Here is a 25,770-nt window from a genome sequence, read left to right on the forward strand (position 1 = left end):
GACACTTCATCACTGACCTTTGACCTGCAGCTGCAAAGAGTGGGTCAGGTTCCCCTCTGAGTTGGACACGTGACACTTGTACACTCCTGAGATATTTCTTGTGACAGAGGCCAAAGACAAGGTACCATTGAGCACCTAAAACGGGGGGGAGGTAAGGAGGAAGAGGATCAAAGAAGAAGAGAAAAGTTAGAGGAAGATTATGGAGCAGTCATGGAGAGAACAACGAAGCAGTTTTCTTTAAAGGAGCATCAAAGCTACTGCTGCTACAGGAAATGCTAATTAAAAATAATTTAGTTAAACACAGCAAATGCCATCTGTTGTTCCTCCTCACTTTTATTTTTTCATGTTTCTCAATTGGGCTCTCGTCTTTGTGCCAGACAACAGTTGGCCGAGGGTTGCCATGGGCTCCACAGCTGAGAGTCAGCGAATCTCCGAGCAGAACCTCAACAAAAGTTGGCGGTTTCTTGATAAACACAGGTGGAGCTAGAACAAAGAAAGAAAAGATGGAATAGTTATTTTTATTTACATGACATGAAAGACAGACACTAACACTAACTTGATTTTGAGCTCTCAATGCATAAATTAACAATAGAGCCCAACTAAATCAGCTTATATGAGCCTTTCACAGAGATATCTGTATCTGCGTTTATGTTATCCTATATCCACCAATATGATTTAAACATTTTACAAACATGCATCCATGTGTACATTGTTTTAAAATGATGTTTATTGTCTTGATTCAACTTATACACATTTCGATGTATCTGCTTTCCTTTTATTTATGTTATTTATGAAAAAGTTAATGGTTAAACTCTAAAATATCAACCCTCAGTGGCATTTCTTTGTCATAAAGGTTTGATAACGACATTGCCAATTTTTTTTAAACATATATATCAGCCAAATATATCTGTATTTGACATTTTTTTATATTTATTAAGAGTATTGGACATTTTTTACTCCCCATTATTGAAATTCACACCATTCAAGCTCTAATCCCCAGTCAACCACATCATTGCCAAATTGGACAATATCTCAATAAATTATACAATTTCCTGACATTTGGTAAGCAGATTAAGATCAAGTCAGTCTATATCAATATATCTGGAAGTTGACACTTATTTCAGAATGTGGCATTTTTGAGGATCAGAAATGAAAAATGGAATAAACCTGAGGAACCACCAAACCTCAGCAAATGATATGTCATTGTGAGAGTAGAACACAGACCCAACACTGCCATGGTTAGTGTTTTATCTCCAGTGAGACCACCCATGATAAAAATACTGTATATGCAATCATTGAATTGGAGAAAGCTTAGAACTAAATATGTCCTCCCGGTCTATGCGCCAGGTTCAAGTTGGGTGTTGAGATTACTGGGTATATTCTTCTCATTTATTGTGATGAAATCCAATACATGCACTGATGTAATGCAACCTGATGCAACACATGTAGGCCTTTCAGTCACTGTAGTTCAATTATATCATATCCCTGCTTTATACTCTATATAACTCTGTTGTGGCTTGACCAGTGTGTGTGTGTGTGTGTATGTGTGTGAGAGAGAGCGAGAGACAGAGCTATTGACATTAATCTTTAGCTCACACAAGCAGCATTTACATTGTCCTGCTCCTGATATTCTTAAAACCAACTTATTCATCATCCAGGGTCTGCACAGACAGAGACAGGATGATGACCTCACACAGAACCTCCTCATACACTGCAATGACATTCAGCGTGCCAGGGCCTACAGAATGGCAGCCAACCCCATGCTTTGGCTGTTCTAAAAAAGGGGACAGTGCCAGTGATGAGCAGCGAAAGGAGCAGCTCCTACGTCTCTCCGAAACCCTGCAGTGCTGCACCTGTGATGGAGAGGAAGGTCCATGTGCCATTTCGAAAGTCGTCTGTCTTGCTGTCCAGGAGTAGGATGCGGCATTCGAACCAGCCCTCGTCCTCAAGGGTCAGCCGTTCCACCAGCAGAGAGGCACCCCGGGTCAGAGACACGCGACCTGTGGGTGGAAGGGGTGAGGGTGGGAGGGCCAAAAGGGGGAAAGGCCGGAGAGAGAGAGAGAGAGAGAGAGAGAGTCAGCACACAGACACACACAGCCAGACAGGCAGAGTCAGCACATGCAGGAAGAGGGCTTACCACGCAGCGGACACAAGCATCCACTGTCACAAAAGGCCACAGTCAAAGTCATGGACCTAAAGCTCGCAGACCCCTCCACACAGTGTGAACATCGATTGGAGCTCTAATGTTTGTAGCTAATAGCCAGTCACATAATTCAGATTCATGAAAATAATAGAGGTGGCGGACAGATGATGCAGTTCAGAGGAGGAGACGTCAGTGGCTGTAAGTTGCGGTGAAAGTACGCATGAATCACTCGAGTGATGATCGTAATGATATGCGAGATTACAGTTGAAGATGGTGTCCTGTCATTTCGGGTTTGGGTGGTGGTGGAGTGGAAAGCTAGACTGTGCATGCCAGGAATTCCTGAACGCGGCTTTATTTAATCACCAAAATAGGACAAAAATATGTTTTGAGTCTGTTTCCTTCTTTTTATTTTCTACAGAGATTTCTACAACACTTATATAATGAGATCTGTCCCCTGTTTTTGTTTATCAATGAGAGGTAATTGGGCAGAGATAAACAATAATTCATGAGACCATCTCAGACATATCTGCCAATTTGATAATGCCTAAATTACTACTCAAGATGGACCATGTGTGTGACACACATCAGTTTACCAGGCAACATTTCATGTTCATTCACATTTGTTTCAGAGGGATTTAAAGACAGACTCTGTTCTTCTATACTCTGAACAAAACTCCTGTGACATCGGTGATAGGATTTTTCAGGTGACTTTTTGATGGTGAAGAAAACGTAAATGAACGTTTCAAATATAAAACAAATTGATAAACAATGTGTGTCGTGGCAGATGCATGCTCAGAACTGGTGTGTGAACCCCCTCCAGCATACAGACGCACGATCACACACGTTTCCCTATCACACACACCTATATCCCCCCTCCTCCCCCTCCTCCTCCTCCTCCTCCTCCTCCTCCTCCTCTCTGTACTTCTTACAACTCCTTGTCAAGCTTTGAAACTTGATCTGTTGGTTGCCTGGTGACTACAGCCCGGTACTTTTCATGGTACTGAAGTTACAACCCCCCCTCTCCTTTTATTCTGTTTCTCAATGACCCCCCCTTCAATCTCAGAGCTTTAAACGACAGGAGTCGTTGGGTGGGGGGAAACACACACATTGCTCATACCAGGACCTGGCAAAAGCAGTTTGAAAGTAAACAGAGAAATTAGAAGTTTCCGGCATCCAGTCATTCTCGCTGCCAACAAGTTGCAAAGAGTTTTTTAAAAAAGTAAAGCTGCAAATAGAGAAAAACCCTCTTCAGTCAATTTTAAGGTTGAGCACAGAACATCGATTCCAGAATTTATATTTTGTATATAACACAAGATAATTCTTGAATGCGCTGCAACCTCGAAGCAACAATATCACAAGAAACACAATATGCTCACTATTCACACGGTTTCCCTCCAGACGGCTGTGACGGGAGCAGAGCCTGGGAGCTAGGCAATTCATACAACTCTATACATGCCCCTAAGACAGGGTGAAACACACACTGAGAGTAAAGGCAGACATCAATAGCTAACAATTAACCCTGCATTCCTGACTGGGGCTGTTGCTGTGTGTAATAGTTAGGCTTAATGATTGACTGACCTACAAGACAGAGCAGAGTTTGATGGGCGGTGCTCACTTAGAGTCTCCATAAAACGAATGCCACTGATTTCAGGTCAGCATCTTTCAAACTAGTGGGTAGGGCTCGGAGAGAGGAAACGTGCAGATGGATGATAACAGGTATGGTGATAACTATAGGCCTTTTCCTTTTATCTCGCTGTGAGGGATCCTCCCTGAGGCGTCCGTTTCCTATGCAACCTTTTCCCATCCTATGCGGAATTCCCTGCCCACTGCAGACTCAGAGGGAAAACACTGTCATGTGCAAAATCACACAAACCCTCTTTCACACACCTAATCCTCACGCGGCTAAATATTATGGTATGCTTAAAGATCACGGTGGCTAATAGCACCTCTTATAATATTTTATAACATGAATAAGGCACAGTGTGTGAAAATCCCACTGACTGACCGTGTGGCACTGGTCTCGTGGGTTCAGAACCATGTGGGTGTGCACACATGTTGATTTTCAAAACTTGTGCCCTGCCCCCTGGGTCTCAATGAGGGCAATTCGGTTTTTTCGCTGTCAAAACACTTAACCCTTTCCCGAAGCCTGCCTCTTGTCCATCACTACAAAGAGACTTCAGCCCCCACTATTCTCATTCTCCGAGGTAACCATAGTGATGCGACCAAGAAAAGCCCGGGCTACAGGTTTAGGTTTGAATTCAGTTGCTGCAGAGACGCGGAGCGGTCAAACATGGGCAGGGGCAGGTCGATTACAAGGGGGAGGGGTGGGTTTCTTCTGTCACATATTTGAAAAATTCGAAGAAGGGGAAAAACATAAAAAACAGCCTCAGTGTCGTATCCACAGCACATGAGGCAGCGGAGGGAGAGAGAGATGAATGAGAGGCAGAGAAAGAGGGGACTTTGTTTTCCTTTCAGCCTGCGGACGGACAAAAGGCCGACGCTGGGTGACAAATGTTGCTTTATTTAAATTTGAATGTCGCATCCCTGGCCTGGAAATGGCCTCAAATACAGCACTAGGCAGGTGCTCTGCCCTGAAAGATTGTTCACTATAAAGGTTGTTTTCCTCTCTGATGCCCTGATGCACAGATACAATGAAGATATGCTGGAATAATTGAGCACGAGTTGAAAAATGATCAACAAGATCAGTAAAAACCTGTTTCTCAGACCAAGAGGAACTGAATGAGAGGTTACTGAGAGGTTACTTGTATTGTGTGCATCGATAATCCACTGACAACAAATGAGAGGTTGACCTTTCTGACCTCTGAGCCTTGTAACTCCCCACCAGACGCATTCATCACTCCCCTTGGTGCTACATTAGCACAATGTCCACGAGTCCTCCTCTAGAGACAAACATTATTAGTTTCTAAGGCGAATAGAGGATGGCTGAAACAATAGCTGCGGCTCCTTTCTCGCGTCCGCCCTCCTACTCCTCCTCACAGTTTTTTCTCCAGGAGCTATCACATGACAGCTCCAGTCTACCTTAAAACGAGCCCCTTGTTTCCTACAGGTCAAGCTGGTGCAGCCAAGGGTAGAAAATGGAAACGCTAATCCATCAGAGCTGTATGAACCCTCTTCATTTTAGAGAGAGTCAGGTTCTCGCCCAGAGGGTGGCGGGTTAGGAATAACTCAGTTTTAGAGCCGTGCCACTGGCCCGGAGCTGGTCTCGTCTCACGCTTTCTGATCTTCAATGCTTTTTTTTTTACAGACAAGATTGATGTGGCTTCTCTGCAAGTGAAACCGCTGCAAGTGAAACCACCGCAATGCAACCGAGCTGAGGACACCACACCACATACATTTTATAATGTAGATCATTTTTTTTATCTTGCAGTACAGTATGTGGTGTATTTGTATTTATTTGTGATGCTACTAAAGCTGCCGCACAAGGCTTTTGTCCTTGCAGTCAACATGTGATTTTTGCATGCAGGCTTCCCACTGGTAAATACTGACACAGTAATACATGGGGTAAAGTGAATTGCATGTGATACAATAGCAGGGGAAACAGTGGAGGAAGAAAGATTATTCTGTTTGGAGAAGCATCAGCACTGCTTTTCTTTGTCCATCATTATGTGCATAAGAGAGCCAGGCAGCGGTGCATTGTGGGATGTGTTTTGATTTGAATACAATCATAAGTCTGGGACCGGCCCCCTTCCTCTGACAGCTCACCCCTCCCACTCCCCCATATTTCTCTCTTCAATCCTCCTGTCTCCCTAATCAGTTTAACCCTCTTATGAATAGCTCTTTGTCGTGAGATAGATTACAGTTAACTCTGTCCCTCTCGCTCTGTCCGGCACAACCCCCGCACCAGCAAACACACACATCTCACGTGCCAGATTTCACCACAGCAGCAACTTAAGTGACTGCAGGAATTAGCCCTTATACGTGATCGCAATCGCTTAATCAAAAGTATTGATTTTAATATTCTGTGAAGTGAGGTTACACTACAGCTGTTCTTAGACATGCATTGAACTCTGGGCATTTTGCAACAAATGAGTCAGTTCCCAACATTTTCTGGATACTTCCCTGCCAGCCCCCTAGAATGCAGCCGGAAAATGTCGAGAAAAATTGCAGCAAACGAGTGGGTGTGTGACGGACACTAGAGGAAAAAAACTATATAAATATAATATTTAGGATGGAAAAGATGTCCCATATGTGTAGAAGACATTAAAGATGTCAACTTGGAAAGCTACTGAGATTCGAGAACTTTTGGTGATACAGGCCGACGCCTGTGTCGATGAGCTGTAAACAAAAGCATATGATTTCCACAGCAGAAATTATACTTCATGTCCTGCTTCTTGCCAGGCGCCATCCCAACAACAGGAGCATTCAGGCTGACCTTGACAATCTCCTGCTACGTTTCTTAAAATAAGCTCCAGAAAATAAGTGAAATACAGTGATACATTTAGTGACAAGTAAAATCTGTGTTTGAAGTGTTTCCCAGAACAGAACTCTGGCTTTGTTTTCTTGTCATAACAGTGACATTAATAACTGTCAGTTGCCTGAGGGTTTCCTTGATTGAACTGACCATTAGGAAAAATGTGCCTGTAAGAATAACACACATCATAAGAAACGATCAAACTTTGTCAAAATATTGTTGGAAAAGTTGCAAGAAATGAAGCAGAGTTTTTCTAAACTCTTCACTCACAGAAACTAATCAAAACAGTGGATTACTTCAGCTACTGTTCACACAGACCACACAAGGACTACACCTCCACAGTAGAGCAGAATTTAATATGAGACACTGACTCATGCTCTTTAAATGAAATCTGGCCAGCGACACACCTACGGCATGAGGTAACAGGGGCCTTTTGTAAAAACTTGCTGGCTAACATGAAATTCCCAAGCTGCAGCCAGCTATTCTTCTTTCATTGGCTCATTGTTTGCTGCTGCACATCACTCTGGTCCAGTTGGAGCAGAAAAACTGGTTGGAGATCATAAAGTGAGTTTCACCTTACAGCCACTGGAGTCACCAAATAGACTCATGTTTGCCAAAGCGTAGCTGTTAATTCCACTTTAAGCTCCCGAAAGGGAAGTTCGTGTGCAATGGGAGATTTAAGTCTGTGTGTGTGAGTGTGTACGTGACTTGTTCATGTGAGAGACGAATGCAGCCCTTAACTTCTCCAGTGTTCAGAGGTCACACTGAGAGCGCGATGGAGGCCTGCTGAGATCTAGGGGTTTTGCCCATTGTCATTCTAACCTCAGGTCGGAGTCCCCTTCTCACAGTCTCTGCTGATTTACTTCAGCACACAGGAGACATTTGATCTAGCTCTGCAACAGTAAACCATCCTGACACTGCTAGACTTCAACATATTGTCTCAACAAATACACCTCAAACAGACTATAATAGTATGTCAGTCAGAAATTATTCGTCTGTTTCCTCTTTGTTGTGAGTTGACTAATGTTCGGCCCTGCAGGGCATGCTGGATGTGAGAGCAGAGAGGAAGAGGGATGAGGGGCACTAATTCCTTCCTGATTCACTTCACGTAGACAAGAGAAAGCTCTCTGAGAGCGAGACATGCTGGTGTCTAACAGGTTCAACAGAAGGACGCCGCTCTGTAGTTCTGACACTCCTCAAAAACAAAACACAATCTCCAGTACACCTGATATCATATCAAAACATTATTTGTTTAATGGACTGAAATAGTCATCCAAGATATCGCCTGTTTCTTTTCTTTCATGTCAGCTTCTAAAAGTAGCAGACAGCATCAGTGTGTTTGAGACAAAGCAGCAGACCAATGGCAGACAGCATTTTGGAGTGCTTTTTATAGGTTTTTTTAATCTACCTAAATGGGAATCCACAAAAGGAAGAGCAGGACAGACTTTGAATTAATATTACATATTCATGTCGACACCCTACTTAGCTTTATTGGAAGCAGCTATTACGCTGTAAATCCACCCCAACAGTGAACCCTACAAGTCGCTGCAAATACCCATAATTCATTTCCTTTTAACTGTTTCTTGATCTTAAACCTTGAAATGTGTATTCATCTCTGCTCTCTTGTTCCGTTTTAAGACAAGCCAAGACAAATATCTGAAAATGGCTGCCTACTTGATTGTCATGTGGGTTAAATCTGAAATCCCCCAACCTTTTAATTTGAGGGTAGAATACATTAGACCCACAGCGCTGACACGCTTCACATGCTGCCATCTGCCTCCAGTGGGAGGGGAGATATGAGGATCTGAGGCAGACAGGGGTAAAGCCCACACCAGACAAGTACACATAAGGAAAATGGATATGGTTTTTCCATATCCATTTTCCTTATGTCGAGGTGGGGACATCCCGAGCAATCTTCTACTCTGCTACATCCCTGCAATGTTGTTTACTTCATTATAACTGCCTATACATCAGATGACTGCCCCGAAACAATGACACGGTTAATGGCCTACAAGGATTTAACATGCCAAACACATGTAGCCCAACTGTGGAGGCAGTCTGTTTGTGGTTCAGCCCCTGTAATCCTTAAATGTGGTTCCTGAGTTATCATGACACTGCAATCATGTTTCGGAATAAATATCTTTCGTTCTCTGTGGGATCTCCGGTTAAAAAAAGTTCTAATGCGACAAATGTAGGGGGTGTGGTTTACGGATGGTTCCCTGTATATTTCAGTGACCTAGTTGGGACAGTATGGGATTTTGGGTGTCCCAGTAGCCAGTAGCCCTGTTAGCTTTGGCAAAGCAAGGCGAGGTTGTGATACCCCTCTTTGTCTTTTGTCCTCTGGTAGACAATGACAGGATTATAGGGCTCCAGCAAGAAAACTCCCATTATTCCCAATGCTTCATCCATCCTCCTTCCAGCACAACAATCTCCTCTTACTGGGTCACCCCTCAGCATACTAATAAAACACTGTCATCAGACCCCCAGGCCCCCACCTAGACTCCTAATCCCCCCATGGACAGCGTTACTGGTACCCCACTTCTTCTTGCTCAGCTACCCCACCCCCTTTTCACTGCCTCCATTAAAGCGGATGCATTCTTGCTATTGCCCTTCTCCCCCGCAGCACTAGAAACAGTGCAACTGCAGTCTAGAAGCAAACAGACTGAAAACAGGGATTGGGGGTTTGGGTCCCTGAGCCAGGTCTTTACAAATACAATGTATGTATCCTCCTCATATCTATCTTTGCCCACACAAGACAGATGCTTGTAACCCAAAGTGAAAGAGAATTGCTGCCACATGTACTCACCCAGTCATCAAAATCTACTGAACTATAATTACATAAATCAGTCAATTGGCAGTCAGCCTTTGGAATGCTTTCAGAAACGCGCTGGTATGATACTGGTATTTCAAAGCCTGCTTTTGGGTTTATGTGCCATCAGACTGCTAAAGCAATCGAAAAAAGGATTCAGCCAAAAAAAAAGGGTCCAACAGGTTTTCTGCCTACTACTTCTACTCTGTCCACACGAGCATTTTGGCTCTGTATCAGTTTTAAACCCCATCCATACTAACACGCCTGAAATCATGTGACCACTCACCTACACTGGGCATGTGCAAGCCGGTGTTAACAGGAATTGCTCTAATAGTAGCTCGTCTCCTGTGTATCATTGTAAAATGCAGACTTTCACTGCACAACAGCTGTTAGCAAAGACAACAGAGTCAACAACACTTGTAATTGATTAACCATGTTGCTTTCTACACTGTTAGCCGAGGCAAATGCTGGTTGTTTTCTTCTGGAAGGGGGTCATGTTATAAGAGCCTGACAAATTTCCAGTTACGTCAGGACTGAAAAGACCCAATCAGCAAGCGGTTGTGAGTTTCTACATCATTGTTTCAAAATGTCTCAGTTTATGCCCGTCCAGACTAAAACGCTTTCAAAGTAAAATGGGGCCAGCAGCGTTTCCAAATTTCTCAGTTTTAGCTACTGTAAAACTCTGCGCATCTGTAACAGAGTTTATGCATTTTCAAATGAGTCATATGGGTGTAGCCTTAAAGGGAATGCACTTCTAGTCAACTAAAATCGGTTTTCTTTCAGCAGATGTGTTACTGAAAACATCTGTATAATGCTTACCCTTATAGTTTGGATGAACACGAGGCGCATACACTCCAAATTTGATGAGGATGGGAACGCTGTAACCAAGGCGCACCCACTCCACCACATGTAGAGGGAAGAGGTTTGGGCTGGTGTCTTCTTTGGATGTTGGAGTGAGATTGCAGGCCAGCTCTGCAGAGCCCCCCACCCTGGCACGAACCAACGACGACACACCTTGAGACACACCTGTGTAGACAACAGCATGACAGCAAGATAAAGTTTAAGAGACACTGTAGAAATTTGCTAAAACAGAGAAGTTAATAACCAGTTCGCATGTGAGCAAAACACATAAATCAAGTTCTATAAGGCGTTGCGAAATATCAGCCTTTTAAAAAGAGTTTCGGCTGTAAGAGAAACCTCTCTGGAATTTTGGGGTTATTGATTCCTGTGAAAATTGTTCTCTTTGCTGGGAATAGTTCAGAAATGTTAGTAGTAATATCTTTGGGGTGAAGGGATGGAGCTTGACCACAAAGGCAGCGAGAGATCAAGACAGAAATGTTGGCGGGAAACTAACAGAGAAAGAAGCAGCAATGGATCCATGAATGCTTTGTTGAACTGGAAAAGCCACACAGCCACACACTATGACTTCCACAGAGAGTTGCCTGTTAAACGCTGGGCCATCAGAGGGCGTGTAAAACAATCATTTGCCATTTGGTGACAAGAACATGGAGCTGCAAAGCCTGCAAACACACGGCAATCCCATTAGTGACACCTGGAGCAGCCTCTCCTCTCCTTCGCTGCCATGTGCTCACGTGGGTGTGAGCACAACTGGGTGCCAGTGTTTGCTCTGCTACTCATCTGGCCTGGTGATTACTTTAATCTCAGATGGGGGGGGGGGCTGATACTCTGATGCAGGACAGCAGGATGCTCAGTGCTCTCTCCAGCCGACCTCCCACCACCCCCTGGGGTCCACACATGGTCTGCGGACCAGCACAATCAATCCCACCACCCCCCCCCTCACAAACACATGCACGCACACACAGACGCGTGCCTGGGGTTGGGGGTAGCATAAATCCTGGATTGATCTAAATCCACACCCAGATATTATTTAAGTTGGATTTTGGCCCCATTCTCCGATGCCCACTCATGTGCTGAAACCCCTCCTCTTTACTTTCACCAATGTAAGGCAATGGGAGCTGGGCCAAATTCATTATGACTGTACATAGGCAGCTAAACAGCGACATATGCCAACTGCTTTGCAATGCTTGACCATAACAAGGGACATTGGTCTTACTGATGTTAGTAGACAGTCAGCTTCTGGTGAAGAAATGCAAACAAATAGCAGACAAATGAAGAAATACCAACCAAAAAAAACAGGAAGTTGTTAACTTCTAGTCAAAAAATGTTTGTGACTTCACTGAACAAGTTTTTACTTTTTAATATCATTTCATGCAGTTAGTGAAGCAGCAAACTTTACAGTTGACAAAAATGAGGTAAATGTGCAAAAATGGAATTTAATTGAAATGACTTAAATGAATAATACAACATATTGTAGTGAGTGTTTTGAGTAAGTCTTGATGGATTAATATAAACAGTGACATATTATAAAGTGACACCGTCATGATGATGTAAATGTGATCATACAAAGCAAATTTTCCGAATGTTACATAATTGAAATTGTGTCTCCCTCAATGTGTATTTGATTTGCAATGATTTGTAAATTACTTGTTTTATTGTCCGTGTCATAATATAATGATAACTCCAGGATGACATTCTTTTTCTGCAAAATGTCTTTTGTTTTAATAATATGAATTGCATTTTGTGAATTGACATTTTCCTGAAAAGCATTTTATTGTTAAGATGAGCAGCACCAAGAGCGTTGATGTAATGAGCTGTATAACAGATACATGCCTAAAACAGTTTCAAAAGGAGAGGTGACTTGTGGAAATGCATTGTAAATCTATGCGATGGATCCATATTTGCATTAGCATACTTACTTAGCAGACAGATGGCTACTGCAGTGGTGACAAGCCACCGTCTCTCCAGTCCCATGGCCGTCCGTCACACTTCTTCACACATCTCCCGACCTGAAAGAGACGACCACACATCCCGTTTACTCTTCAGCACAATACTACTGTGCCATTCACAGATCCACCACCGCTGCACAAGGACATCCCTCACATCCCCACTCAGACAAATGTAATCCCTCAAGTTAACATCAACTCATAATCCAACAACTACACTACATTCCAGATGCTTCTTGGTTAATAAATAACTGTATTCTTTGAAAACGGTTAATCCTCTGGAAAATTGCATGTCTGAGCTGTGGCTGGATTAAGGCAAATAAGCTATTGCAACATGTGCTGCACATAGACAGTAGGGCACGAGATTGCAGAGAGAGTGCACCCTGTGGAAGTTTGCTTGTGTTTGTGTGTGTGCATGCACGTTTGGAGTGTGTGCACGTGTATGTTTGTGCATGTGTCCACACAGAGCGCCTATACAAGGCTCTACGTGTATGTACAGATTAACCTGGTGCTTCTGATTGGTCCAGCTCATCCAGAAGGTCTCGGCTCACGCTAAATAGGCCAACAGCCATTGACAGGGGACACGAGCAACATTCACAGGTGTGTGACCATGACACCAGATGTTATCTTATTACGTGTGCTTAAAAAAGTGACTTAAGTGCCATAAGTAGACTGCCATTAGATAACTTACTCAAATGAAACGAAAATCAAGACATGACCGTACATTTCAAGCAGCCAACAGCAGCCTATGTGGTTCACCTGACTACTCCACTAAATACACAAAGAGCTCATGCGAGCACACCAGCACGACCCACTGCTTCTCATCTACTAATGAGTCCCACAAACAGGAGACCACTTACCTAAATTGTGGACCTACTTCACAGACTGACCAGTAAGAACAGCTGCGGCAACCAGTGAGGCCCTCCACCTCAAATTGGATTAGAGGCACAAGTTTAAGTTTTTGCCCTTCAGACATAATAGAGTCACTCCATTTAGTACCCGTAATACCAGCTTATTACTTTAAGATCATTTAGGTAATATAGGAGGGAGGCTATTCTTGGAAAACAGGTAGGTGTTGGTTTTAAGAGCTGATATAAGCACAGATGTGCTGCAGCAGCACAGGGATCAGTGAATTGTGTTTAGTCTCTGAGAGGAAATGTTTGTACTCGAGTAAACACACAGCCCAGAATAGAGCAGGAGAAAAGATGCGTTTAATTCCTCTCACTTGACCAACACAGGGTGGGGACTGTTACTGTTGGGGCTGGCCGTTAAGGACAGTAATAACTTTAGTTTGGAACCTTTCCAGAACAAGCAGAAAGATGAAACTAAGGTTAAACAGTCACTGACGAAGAGTGGGACAAAAACACATTAGATAGGGGTAAAGCTGGTGGAGAGGGAAGGACAGAGGCACACAGAAAATGAAAGTGCAATGTTTATAATGAGGAAAGGATTATTCCCACTGAGCAAACATGAACTACTCAGTTTGAGTGTAAGAATAAACAGAACTCTTATAATAGCATTCCAGTCTGATCATTAGTGTGACACCTCACTGCATCATCTCCGCTGTCGTCTTCAGTCTTTTTAATGACATGTCAGAAATATATCTATATAAATTCTAACCTATATCGAGACCTGAAGTAACTTTTGACAACCACGGAACATAACAAACCTTGTCTTTGCTCCTGCCTGCGCTTCTGTGCTTCCACACCAGAAATGACTTGTGGGAACAGACAGACAGAGCAGCGCCCACACTGAGCCGGCATATTACAGAGGAAGCCTGGAGGGGGCTTTGTCTGCAGGTGCGGGAGTAGACAGAAGACAACCAGGTTATTTCCTCAGGCAGCAGAGCAAAGCAAGGGGCCATTTAATTGATATGTGCACAGAGACGGCCTAAAAACAAAAGTCCAGGTGTTTAAGGTGTAACTGACAAGTCAAAGAATAGTCAAAAGCAGCATCTTTGACTTGTCAAAGATTTATGTGACTGCAATCAAACAATATCACTTACTGAACTGTAAGCAATTATGATCTACGTCTCATAATTAACTTACAAAGAAAGAATAAAGTGGATTACAGCTCCCATTTAACAGTGAGGGCATGCACCATACATACTGGTGCATGTGAGAGGTGCGAGGGGTTTACTCCGACACGCTAATCTTCTCACAAGGGTAACTGAGGGGAAAGTGGACATAATTACAGCAGCTGTTTGCAAGTCACACAGCAGTAGTGGGAGCCAATCACATTACAGAATAAGTTGTAGTTTGTCCATCCTTCACTTGAAACAAAGATGTGCAAATAGACACAACTTTGATAAGTATCAGATTACCGGGATGTGATTTTCAAAAGTAAAATGTGACAACACAAAAACAACACAGAGTGACGACTAAAAAAACCCAACATGACTGCAGAATGGCACCTTCATATCATGAGTTAAGAAAGGTGATCACTGTTATCTAAGCAGTAAGTCCCTGCCCCAGCACACGACATTTGGCTCTGTGAGGTGTGCAGCAGACGTAGCTGACTGGTGCGATGTTACACTGGATTTCATTGACACAAATTGCTTTGGATCTAGTCATGGCTTTGCCTTCTGGAGGGAACATTTGTAACACCCAGACTAATCCTGCTGCTTTGAGTGTTAATAGTGTAATTTAATTAGAGACCAAATTGGTGAGACAAATCAAGGACACTGTCATCTGGATGTGCAGTGATCAATCACTGGCAAAAACCAGTCACTAAAACACTGTTTGGGTTTTCCACATTTTACGGAGGACACACGCCATAGCCAACAAAGACAACTTGGTTCTCAAGCCAATAAAATAAAATGATGTATCATGCAACCAGACATTTCTGAGTCTGGTTCTCTGATCCCCACGTCCTTAGAATAAAGGAGAGAGACTCACTTCAAAATTCAAAAGGCCTAAAAATATTTTTGCAATACAGGGGTCTCCAGAATCATACCCTAAATAGATGAACTTGTCTTGCCATTGAATTAAATTTGTTCACCCCCCATTTCAGGCATTAAATCCAAGTACAAAGCTGAATCCAAGCTGTCAGCTGCAGCAGCTGGTCAGCCTGATCTCTCCATCTCCTCTGTATCACATTGGAATAAGCAGATCAGGAGGCATACATTGAATAATGCAAAACTTAAGACACACTTTATAATTGTTTACACAATGCAGGAGTCTTGTTTTTCAACTATCTTGTCCACTTGATACGTGACAAGTACATTTTCAGTTTCCCCTTTTAATCTAAATTTCTTCTCTGAAACACAGAAAACTCATCACAGAAAGTGAACTTTTGACTTGAGTGTGTGAATTTCTGTGAAAGTGTGTGTGATCCCCTCAGTATATCTAAGGAGAGCCACCGGTGATGCTGGTGACAGATACAAGTCCGATAAGCAGTAGCATTACTCTCTTAATAATCCTTGTTAATCCTGACACAGGCCGGATTGGTGCGAACCAGCCTGGGGCAGGAAGTACAAGTGTTTCTCCAGCATAAACCTTGCAAAGAGGTGCACAGAGGAATCCAAAACAGATAACACAACCAATCCACAACTTAGACAACAGGTCTACATAAATGGTACATGTGAATCACAACCATTAGCCCAGGAATAGATTGAAAACCACCAATTCAAACATGACTGGTTAAACCACCCTTTACAGCACAGGGATCAATTCATGGATTTTGTCCCTGGCACGGCAACCTAATTTAGAAACTGCATTGACTTTTGCTGCAAGTAAAGGAAATGAGCTGGGCACGCACTGGGCACGGGAGCGGAGTAGTCTCGTGAGGGGAAAAGCCGGCTGTATATGGATTAACACACTGATCATTGGTAACCCAACACATGGTGCTACAGGGAATAACGATATTGACTCCTGGCCGGTGGTTGGATGTTTACTCACACTGAGCAGTCTGGAAGCGAGCGAATGCCGCTGCAAATGAGTGAATCACCAACATGCTTAAAGCATCAGTGGAGTGATTTCATGTTTTTTTTCTCTCCCGTGATGATTTAATGTAGCCCAGACGTCTCAGGGGAGCAGAAGATGACTTGAGTCTGGTGAAAGCTAAGTGGCAACATCCCTCTTGCAACTCCTGAGGCTTCCCTGCCCCCAACTCTCAGGAACAGGCCAGTCCCACAAAGCTAATTTCAAGACAAGACACAGAGAGGACCTTAAGGTCAAACGTTAAAGGTAACAACCTCGAGAGCTTAACCCCAGTGTTGAAGAATGGCACTGGGTTCATTCTTATATGTTACAGTCAATGAGACACGATCTTAAATGACCACAACAGACTCTTTTAAGTACTAAAGCTAAACATGTTCAGACATTCTCATTTCTTTATTCAGGAAATTTACTGAGCAGATGTGAGGGACTCTTTCAGACAGGACTCCACTGATGAGACATGTGTTTATTCTTTAGGATCCCACACGCTTTAGGATCGTGTCACTGACATGCATTCACCTCAGAAAAACTACAGACTACATTTTAAGATGTACAACAAAGCAATCTGGAGTAACCACTTTCAACTCATGAATAATTACTTTCCCAATGCAATCAATTTCCTGCAGCATGACAGGGCCCAGTTGGCTGCATGGTGTTTTGAACAGCGCAGCACGGTAATGAAATGTCAAGGCCTGATGTAGTGTTGATATATGCTGGTTATAACTGTGTGGCATGACACCTGAGCTGAGCCCTGACAGAAAAGACATGGAGAGGATTCTGCCAGAAAAATACAAACCAAATAAATTAATCAAAATCTATAACAAAAACAGACTTATTATTTTGCAAGGAGCAGAATCGAAGTAGATATTTGACACTTGTGTACCTTCGTGACAATATAACAAGATGTCAAATGCAACTATAAACAACCGACAAGCTGATGAGGAATGGAGGAAGCTTCTGTTCATGAGCTGTGTCCATGTCCACATACAGTCAGATGATGCAACACAAGGGATTACAGGCTTCATGGTGTGTGATGTGTGCCTCTGTGCTCCTCGTGTCCAGCCAATCAGAGTCAAAAAGCGCAGCAAAAACAAAGAGAGACGCTTGAAACCAGTAAACAGCAGAAGAAGAGGGCTGCGCTCCTCTGCACCAAAACACCCCAGAATGAGGCTGAGACCAGCACATCGCAGCGTGTGGAGCAGCAGGCGAATACACAAACAGTCTGGTGCACATGCAACAGACTCACGACATAAGCTACACGCTGTCCCAGTGAGCTGGGACGCTCCCCCCCCCCAGCAGAGCTCCTGTAAAAACAAAACAGGTGCATCTTTTGTCTGACAGCGAGTCAGATACAGGCAGAGAGGAGAGAGAGGGAGCCCTTAATAAAAATAATACAAACACACACTTTCGACTGACTATTGTTCTGACTGTTTTAATCCAGGGAACAGAGTTCAGGTTTGGGCCATTCCAGCGTGTTAAACCTATTCACTGTGGTTTAACGCGAGAGAGAGAGAGAGAGAGAGAGAGAGAGAGAGAGAGAGAGAAAACACCCACACTCACTAGGGGGAGATTACAAGTGGCACATGTGATACACAAAACGTAAACAAAGGCAAAATGCGTCATAGTGTTACTACAGTGTATTTTTATTGGAGGACAGACTGATGTCACAGCAATAGTGTGAGTAAATGATAATAAAAGGCTCGAATCACACAGGATCACTATCACAAGAGCAATGTGGCAGAGATGTGTGTGCAGCGTATAACTGATCTATAATCAATATCTATCTATATGACAATAAGATGTGTTGTGTGTTTAGTAGAATGGACCGGGAAAGATGCTCTGGCAGCTTCTTACCTTACTTGAGGCACTTTTCACTCGCAGCTGAAAGTACAACCTCTCAATCCATTGGTGCTCCTCGTTTACCCTCGTCCTCCAGACCACATCTAGTTCGCTCCCAAGCAGACGACTTTTTAAATAAATGTATAAATGAAGGAGACGGTTCTGGAGAGTGAGGAGCAGGTTGGTCACATCTTCGTTCTCAGTCCGTGCGTGGAGGAAAAGAGGAGAATCAAAAGTGAGTCCCCAGCGTCCACGGGTTAAACGACGTCCTGGAAGAGACTTCAGTAGAATCCATGAAGCCGGGACACCTTCACCGTTTAAAGGCCAGTTCAACTTTCCTCTCCGCTACTCGTCTTTGTCCAAACTCGTCCAAAGTACCTTCAATCGCAAGAGAGAGTTTTCTGTTGACTTTGTGGATGAGTGTAAAGCTGTCTGTGGGTCAGAACATCTCTCATGTAACGGCAGCAGGTTTGACCACAGGGCTGCACGTTTAGTTAGTGCCCTGCTCTTCACACTGTGTCCCTCCTCCTCCTCCTCCTCCTCCTCCTCCTCCTCTTCATCCACCCCTCCTACGAACTACTACAACAGGAGCTGCTGGAAACACCGCGAGTAGAGCTAATTCAACCACTACACTTCCGGTTAGACCTTTCAGCATAAAGCCCCTGCTGTAGGATGGGCTCTGTTGTTAGAACTGTATCTGAAACGATTAGTCAGATTAGAGCTGGGCAATAAAACAATATAGATAATATTCGTAGTTTAATTTTAATCAATAGCAATATAACAACGGTTTAATATATCAAAAATAATGCTCGTAAATATAGGAAGCACTGTGCGTGCACGTGCTACAGTGAGAAGGTCAGATTATGTAAAGGTAGATAAATTGTTTTGTTGTATATTAGCTGTTTGTTGTTGTTCTCTTATCATAAATAAGAGTTTAAAAATACAACCTTCAACCTGGAGCAAAAAAAACCCATCAAAGATATGACATTTAATGTCTAATTATCTAGTGATATGATCATTTTAATCTTAATATATTTTTTGCCATATGGTTCAGCCCTCAGTCAAATTGAAGTATTATTTCGTCAACTACTCAGTTTTATATGTAAATTTAATAGCTTTTAATTTCTAACTGCAAAACAGTCAATTTAAATGCATTACCTTGGGATCTGGCAGATTTTCAATGGGCATTTTCACAAATCTTCTGACATTTCATGCATTTCATGCATTTCTAAATTTAAGATTATTTGTGTTAAATACAAGTAGAAATGCTACAGGTGAACATACCCAAATACAATTCATGTAGTTGCTTCAGTTTTCAGTGTCCTGGTATTGTGCATGCTGCTGTTCCTCTGGCACACGGGTTAATAAAACACTTGGACATTGACTCAGGTTAATAGTTAAACCAGGTTGTGGTCAGAACATTGATCGTTAGACTGAAGGGTAGAAAATGCTTTTATATTGAAGGAGCATGTATGCGCTTCCTCTTCTTTGCCACCTGTCTCCATGTGACTTGATGCTGCTGGTGTTTTAGCGCCTCAGACAAAAGCGTCTTTTCGTGGGAAAAACATGAGGATCGTAACAAAAGGCAAACACACACACGTCAAGACAACGTGTGACCGTTTGGTAGATCGTCCAGCAAACGTCCCACAAAAACACCCACAAACACCCAGTGAAGTCAAATACAAGGCTAGTGTGTAAAGTGGGAAAAAACGGGTGTGATCTAAGTGGTATAAATAATTGATGGAGGTTTACCTCCACCCACCACACCACCCACCCACACACCACACACACGCACACACACACACACACACACACACAAATTACCTAGGAAATGTTGATATTCTTTCTATAAAGACGATAAAAAACACAATATATATATATATATTCCTTGCAGCTTATCCGTATCACTATAATAATATACTAAAAAGTACTCTTGATTTACGGTGGTATTGTTGGAATAACAAGACTATTACGTTGTATAGTGACTACACTGTAAACTGCAGTAACAGACACTGAAAGATGATCAACAGGTAACCTTTACTTCCTGAAACAAACAATCACGGCATCAGGTTAAGTGGTTATACAGTTTCTTTAAGTATAAGAAGTCTTAAATCTGCATTAAATTTGTACCGAACTAATTACCCCGCTCTTACAAACTACTACTTCCCGGCGCATTCAAATTTTAAGCTAATGATAGCCTTGCTAGTTAGCTCGCGGCTGAAGCTAGCAAGATACAGCTATTATTCCTTTCATAAATGGTTATTTTAATGTCAATGAAACATTTATCACCATAAACCTAAAGCAGCTTTCAAGTTAGCAGTGGTGTTTTGTTAATTTGACATGAAAAGACGTGTTGTTTTGCCCTTTATTAAAGTTAAATTAGCACATTCATTCATACCCACTGATTATTTACTAGCATCAAGTCTCTTTGTTTTTCGTTTTTAACCATAGGCTCTCAGACATAAATGTATGCGTCGTCTTATTGTGAAAACTGAGTTGGATAACTATAAATATATAAATAGAAAAGAGTAGAAGGCACTAATTTTCAGCATCTTACCTCCAAGGCTCTTTGTCTAAATAAGCTGCACATGAGCAGATCTACTGCAATACATGAGCTGACGATGGATGAGGTCATAGCTGGGATACATTTTATATACAGTCTATAGCTGGGACACTTTTTATATACAGTCTAAAGTAGGGATGCACAATATGGATTTTTCTGGCCGATACCGATAATCATTTCACGTTTCTTAAAAAGAAGTTCATAGCCTGTAGTTTATGCACATCTGAGGGTTAAATAGCAAAATATAGTAAGCAAATAGGGATGAATTAATATTCCATTGTTAAAACCACAAAAAACGTTCTGACTCAGTTCTGAGTGTTTATTTAGTTTTTTTAGTGAAGAACATCAGAAAACTGCAAACAACTCTAGGTGGAGGAGGAACATTTCATGGTCAAGTCATGGGATTCAAAAGAAATAAATTAAGTTAAATATTTTGACATGTTAAATAAGACATGTCAATGTATGAAAATAGTAATTCAGATGAAATAATGTGCATTCAAAAATAAAGGCTATTATAGAACTGAAAGCCTGATAAAAAACTGTCCATACTTTGGCCTTCATGTTTTGCATAAAAATTCAAAATAAATTAAATGACAATATCTCTGAACAATAATGTCAATTATTAAACACAAGTAGTTGAAACAAAATATAAAGTGGATCTTTCATTAAAGAATGAAGGCTCTTGTAGGGGAGGCCGCATTTTTGTCACTCAGAAACTGTGAAAAACTTCCACACCAGCAACGCAGTCTTCAGTTCCGATTTTTAATATACAGTTTACAGTTCCAACATAAACACATCATGCTGGTATTGACAGGCACGGATGTATGACGTCAGGAGGACTTTATCGGCTATAAGTTCTGATTTTGATAAATAAATAACATAAAATTCCCATTATCGGGCCGATAATATATCGGACTAATATATATCTTGCATCCCTAGTCTAAAGCTGGGACACATTTTATATACAGTCTAAAGATGGGACACACTGCATTGTTCTGTTTACTGTTGAAACAGCCAATCCATTGCCTGACAGTCTGGATCACCACAGGGGGGCGGTATTAGTACTGGATCAGCGGAGACTGATCAGGTTCATGACAGTGACAATTAGTAAGAAGGGTTTATCATGACAGAGCAAAGTGTATTAATGTGCAGTGGAGAAAATAAATTAAAACCCTAAACTATAGTTCACAATGATTTTGCCTTGATGGCTTGTTGTAATAAAACAAGATTAGAAAAAAACATCATCTCAACTATGGTTATAAACCATTAAAGTAATACAATACACATAGAATACCATTCATTGTCATTTATTATGTCTGCTCAACAGTTGTTTCTCAATGTCTTATGTCCCTATACTAGGATTTATGGTTTTCATATAAAATTATTTCTTAACAGCAATTCTTGTATATCTGTGCTTTAATGTACAGTCATAATTAATACAAAGTTAAAAATCAAAGGTCGATAGAAAGCACAAATTACAGAGGTATAAATGGTTAATTGCAGAGGCGATAAATGTATAGATACCAGGGGCCGTACAGCCAATCTCTATCGTTTCTGTGATTTCGGATGCAAGTGTGAGAAGGTAGCAAGTACCCAGAATAGCTACTAAGCTGTTTGATCTGATGTTACACAAGATAGTTTATGGTTAGTGGCGGATTCCTTGTGTAAATTTAGTAGCAAATCATAAAGCTGACAAGACTGCTATGTCCTAGTGTAACCTTTACTGACCACGTGTTTTACATATGACATTATCCTGCAAAGGAAATGGAAGCGTTCATCCTGCCGTTGACTCACACACTTTCAAAGGATTTAAACAGAAAAAGGGTTTTGACACAGGTTAACAGAACGTCAGGTCTTAATTGCATGCTTCACTGTTGGACAATGTTTATTCTCACAGGACAAGTGCACCATATGGAGGGCGGAGGATCGGCATTAATCACTTGAAATCCTCCCTAGAAAGCACAAGTCTGCAGAGTAAGGAAGAATTAACCGGAGGGTAAGGCTAATTGTGTTATACAGTCTGCTGACCATTTTGTGGAAAAACCAGCATTAGCTTTTAATTCAATTATGAATAAATTAAATTATCATTAAAGGACTCATCAAATCACAGTTGTATTAATGAATCAAGCTAAGAAAACAAATATACAATTCAAGCAATATCTGACACTGATATGGCTTCATAACAGCAGACTGGCATTATCAGATTAGCAAAGTTGTTTATAGCAACGATTAGACCTCATTTTCTGTAAGAGGTATCACTACTTGAAGTCCCGCCCGCACAAGCCCTGCTGAGTATGTGTGCACGCAAGCACAGTGAGACTCTCTCTGAAGCTACAGTGTATAGATCAGTCATCAAAGTCTGGGATATCATCATAGGAGTAGCCTGGGTAGCCCTTCGACGCAAAGTAAGCTATCCGGAGGTGGTAAATTCCAGGCAAGAAAACCAGGATCCCAATGATGAGGACAGGCACGGTCCGGTCTGAGTGCTGAAAGGGAGAAAACATTTGACACATTTATTCAATCAAAATAAAAATCGTATTTGTTCTGCTGTTAAAAATAGTATTAGGGCTGCTTTGAACTAAAAAAGTGAAGCGATCTCAAGAATAAAGTTGTATTTTTAGGCTATGTGTCAATTTAGAGGGGGAATATCAGAAGATCAGTACCACATTATATCATGTCATCATATACTTAAAGAAACTGACAGCTCATATCAAGTAATAGGACATTAAAAAGGAACAAGAAACTGCAATAAGCTGAGTCCATTCTGAAGAAGGAACCACACAGACATGGAGGAAATGGCCTCTTTAAAGGAGGAAGACATGTTTGGTAGTAGTCAGTCATAGTTTCTCAAGAAACAACGAGAATGGATCAAGATTTTGGAACCCGGAGAAGTGGACCTCCAGCGAACACTGGTTCTCCTTGCTGATTATTTACAAAAAAGTGATTTTTTTCGGGAAAATATTACAACTTTTTTCTCAAGTACAACTTTATTCTCAGAAGATTATTCTCGACATCTCCGATTTCTTTTTTTCTCTTCATCATGGCCCTAATTAATACATCACAGTTAAAAATACTCTGCTTTGAAAAAGTACTCACTGTGACTCCAAAGTATCCAGCCAGGAGAAGGGCGCCAATGATGATTAACAGAGAGCCAATTAAGAAGAGGACTGTGGCGAGAGCAATGGCTTTGTACGGGACTTTGGGTGGGCTCCTTTTGAACTGGAGAGGAGGAGAAATATTTAATTAGAGCACATTTCTCAGACACAGCAAGCTTTGTGGAGCGCTGCCGGTTTTCCCACTTATATTGTAGAAAGGCAAATTTAGTCAAGCTCATGATGTACTGGAGATTCTGAAGTACATGACTGGTTGTCAGATATTTGTTTTTAAATAGGGAACTGACTTCATACGCAGTTTTTACCCCTTTCCTTTGTTTTAATTGTTCTAATATCCATAAAATGATATATTTGTGATTTTAAGTACCAACAACCATCTCAATATTGTTTTACATTCTCTCTGATGGAGCAAACACATATACACATCACATTTACTTTATTATCTTTTCATGAGCAGTGTACTAATACATTATTTATAACCTGTGGACATTTATCCTGGACTGTAGAGTGAACAGCTCTGCCAGACAGCTCCAATCACAAAGACCCACTGTTGTGTACAGGCAGCTATTTGAATTCTCCTTACAGAATCTATATTTGTCTACGTGACATGCCATTTTTTTTACAAACAAGCAGGGGAATGTGAAAAAGATAATTTGATAAAATAAGAAGCAAAAAAAGACAATGCACCCCCCACACAGCAGCTTTAATTATTCATGTCAGGGGATTTCTTTTTTTAACAAATATAATTTGTGTTTTGGTCTTTTTTCACATTCAAACCTTCATAGAGACAACTCGTTCAAAATTGAAGCCTAAACGCACCAACCAAAGCTCAATATATTAGTCATCCTGAGTTATTATTGGCACGTGAAAACATGAAGACACTTATATAATGCTGTCTGTAACTCTACAGGAGTTTTTTTAAGTATGAGAAGAAAAATATCCTGATGATGTCAATAAGGTAATCTCATTCTATGCCTGGGGACTATACATTTATAACAAAATAACCTGTGTTACAAACCGCGGGGCTTGGAGTTTGAAAGAAGTGGACATTAACCAATTCTAAAGACCTATTGGAGATTGTGGGAAAAGTAGGATCATTTGGAGCTAAGGCTGGGCAATAAAACAATATTAATAGTTATCACATTACAATTTGCATCAATCGTAACAAAGGCTATATATATCATAATAAAATGTGTTTGTGACACAGGACAAACGCATCCAACGTGTTTCCAGAATTAAAATATCATTTATATCTTACATAAAGTTTTTATCTTACATTATTCTGTTTTAGATATGCTGCTTGTCTGCCAGATAAATTAGTTATTTATGAGTTTTATACATGGACAGCCAATGTCAAAATTAAGACTCGTTTTCTTTCAAATTAAGATCAACACATTGGGGAAATCTGCTTCTCTAATCTCTTCCTCTGCATTAATGAAATCAGCCAGTTTCCACAGTCAAAGGTAAAACTCCTAATCTCAGCTGTGCACACTGAGATCTTTGCTTTTGAGACAGATGTCTGGAGAGTTCCCTGTGTTCTCTGCGGACAGAATCACTGAAGTCAACCTCAAAGTTAATTATTCATCACTTTAAGCCTAGATTGGCTGTTTTAAACTTAACATGATGATAAAGTGGATGAACTGTAACCTTCAGTCAATCATGACAATGAGCCAGTCATTGCAGATTAAAAACAGAATCATGTGGGAGTTAAAAATGTGTAAAGATATAAATGATGTAATAATTCTGGACGCACTGATTGTGTTTGTCCTGGGTCATAAACACAGATACTCGTGTCCAGCACCATGCAGCGGGTTTTACCTGTAAGTCAGTGTAGCCGTCATCGTCAGTGGCTAACCTGGAGTACCTGACTTTGTTGTCCTGGGTCCCGTTGGACACGATGTTACGAGCGGGCATCTTTCTCTTATTACAGCTTCACAGCTTCTCTACAGATGCATCAACGACCCTGCGGCCATGCCACCGTCCACTAACAAGCTGTCGGTGTTAGAGTCAGTCAAATATTACACCAGGGCCGCTGCTGTAGACTAAAATACTATTTATGGAGAGATTACACGGGGTGACGTCTGCGGAGCTACAAACATGGAACTTCCGTGTTTTCAATACGCATGCGC

The 25,770-nt window shown here is 41.6% G+C and overlaps 2 protein-coding genes across 3 annotated transcripts in view; both read right to left on the minus strand.

Moving 5' to 3' along the window:
* igsf9b (immunoglobulin superfamily, member 9b) overlaps positions 1-18,470 on the minus strand; it is a 28,653-nt gene extending 10,183 nt beyond the window's left edge. For both annotated transcript variants that reach the window (XM_035166952.2, XM_035166950.2), the window contains exons 1-6: positions 17,981-18,470; positions 12,162-12,251; positions 10,204-10,410; positions 1,854-2,000; positions 332-483; positions 18-135 (exon numbers count right to left, since the gene is read on the minus strand). In XM_035166952.2, the coding sequence (XP_035022843.2) occupies positions 18-135; positions 332-483; positions 1,854-2,000; positions 10,204-10,410; positions 12,162-12,216 (679 nt within the window). In that variant the 5' untranslated portion in view covers positions 12,217-12,251; positions 17,981-18,470. The remainder of the gene's footprint in view (positions 1-17; positions 136-331; positions 484-1,853; positions 2,001-10,203; positions 10,411-12,161; positions 12,252-17,980) is intronic.
* A 3,349-nt stretch (positions 18,471-21,819) lies between these two features.
* Positions 21,820-25,770, minus strand: tmem230b (transmembrane protein 230b). Its single transcript, XM_035166750.2, has 3 exons — positions 25,460-25,770; positions 23,625-23,747; positions 21,820-23,014 (listed from the first exon to the last, which is right to left on the minus strand). The coding sequence occupies exons 1-3, from the start codon at positions 25,553-25,555 to the stop codon at positions 22,874-22,876; spliced, it is 360 nt and encodes a 119-aa protein (XP_035022641.1). The 5' UTR covers positions 25,556-25,770; the 3' UTR covers positions 21,820-22,873.

The sequence above is a fragment of the Hippoglossus stenolepis genome, chromosome 9, assembly GCF_022539355.2.
Source record: "Hippoglossus stenolepis isolate QCI-W04-F060 chromosome 9, HSTE1.2, whole genome shotgun sequence".
NCBI lineage: Eukaryota > Metazoa > Chordata > Actinopteri > Pleuronectiformes > Pleuronectidae > Hippoglossus > Hippoglossus stenolepis.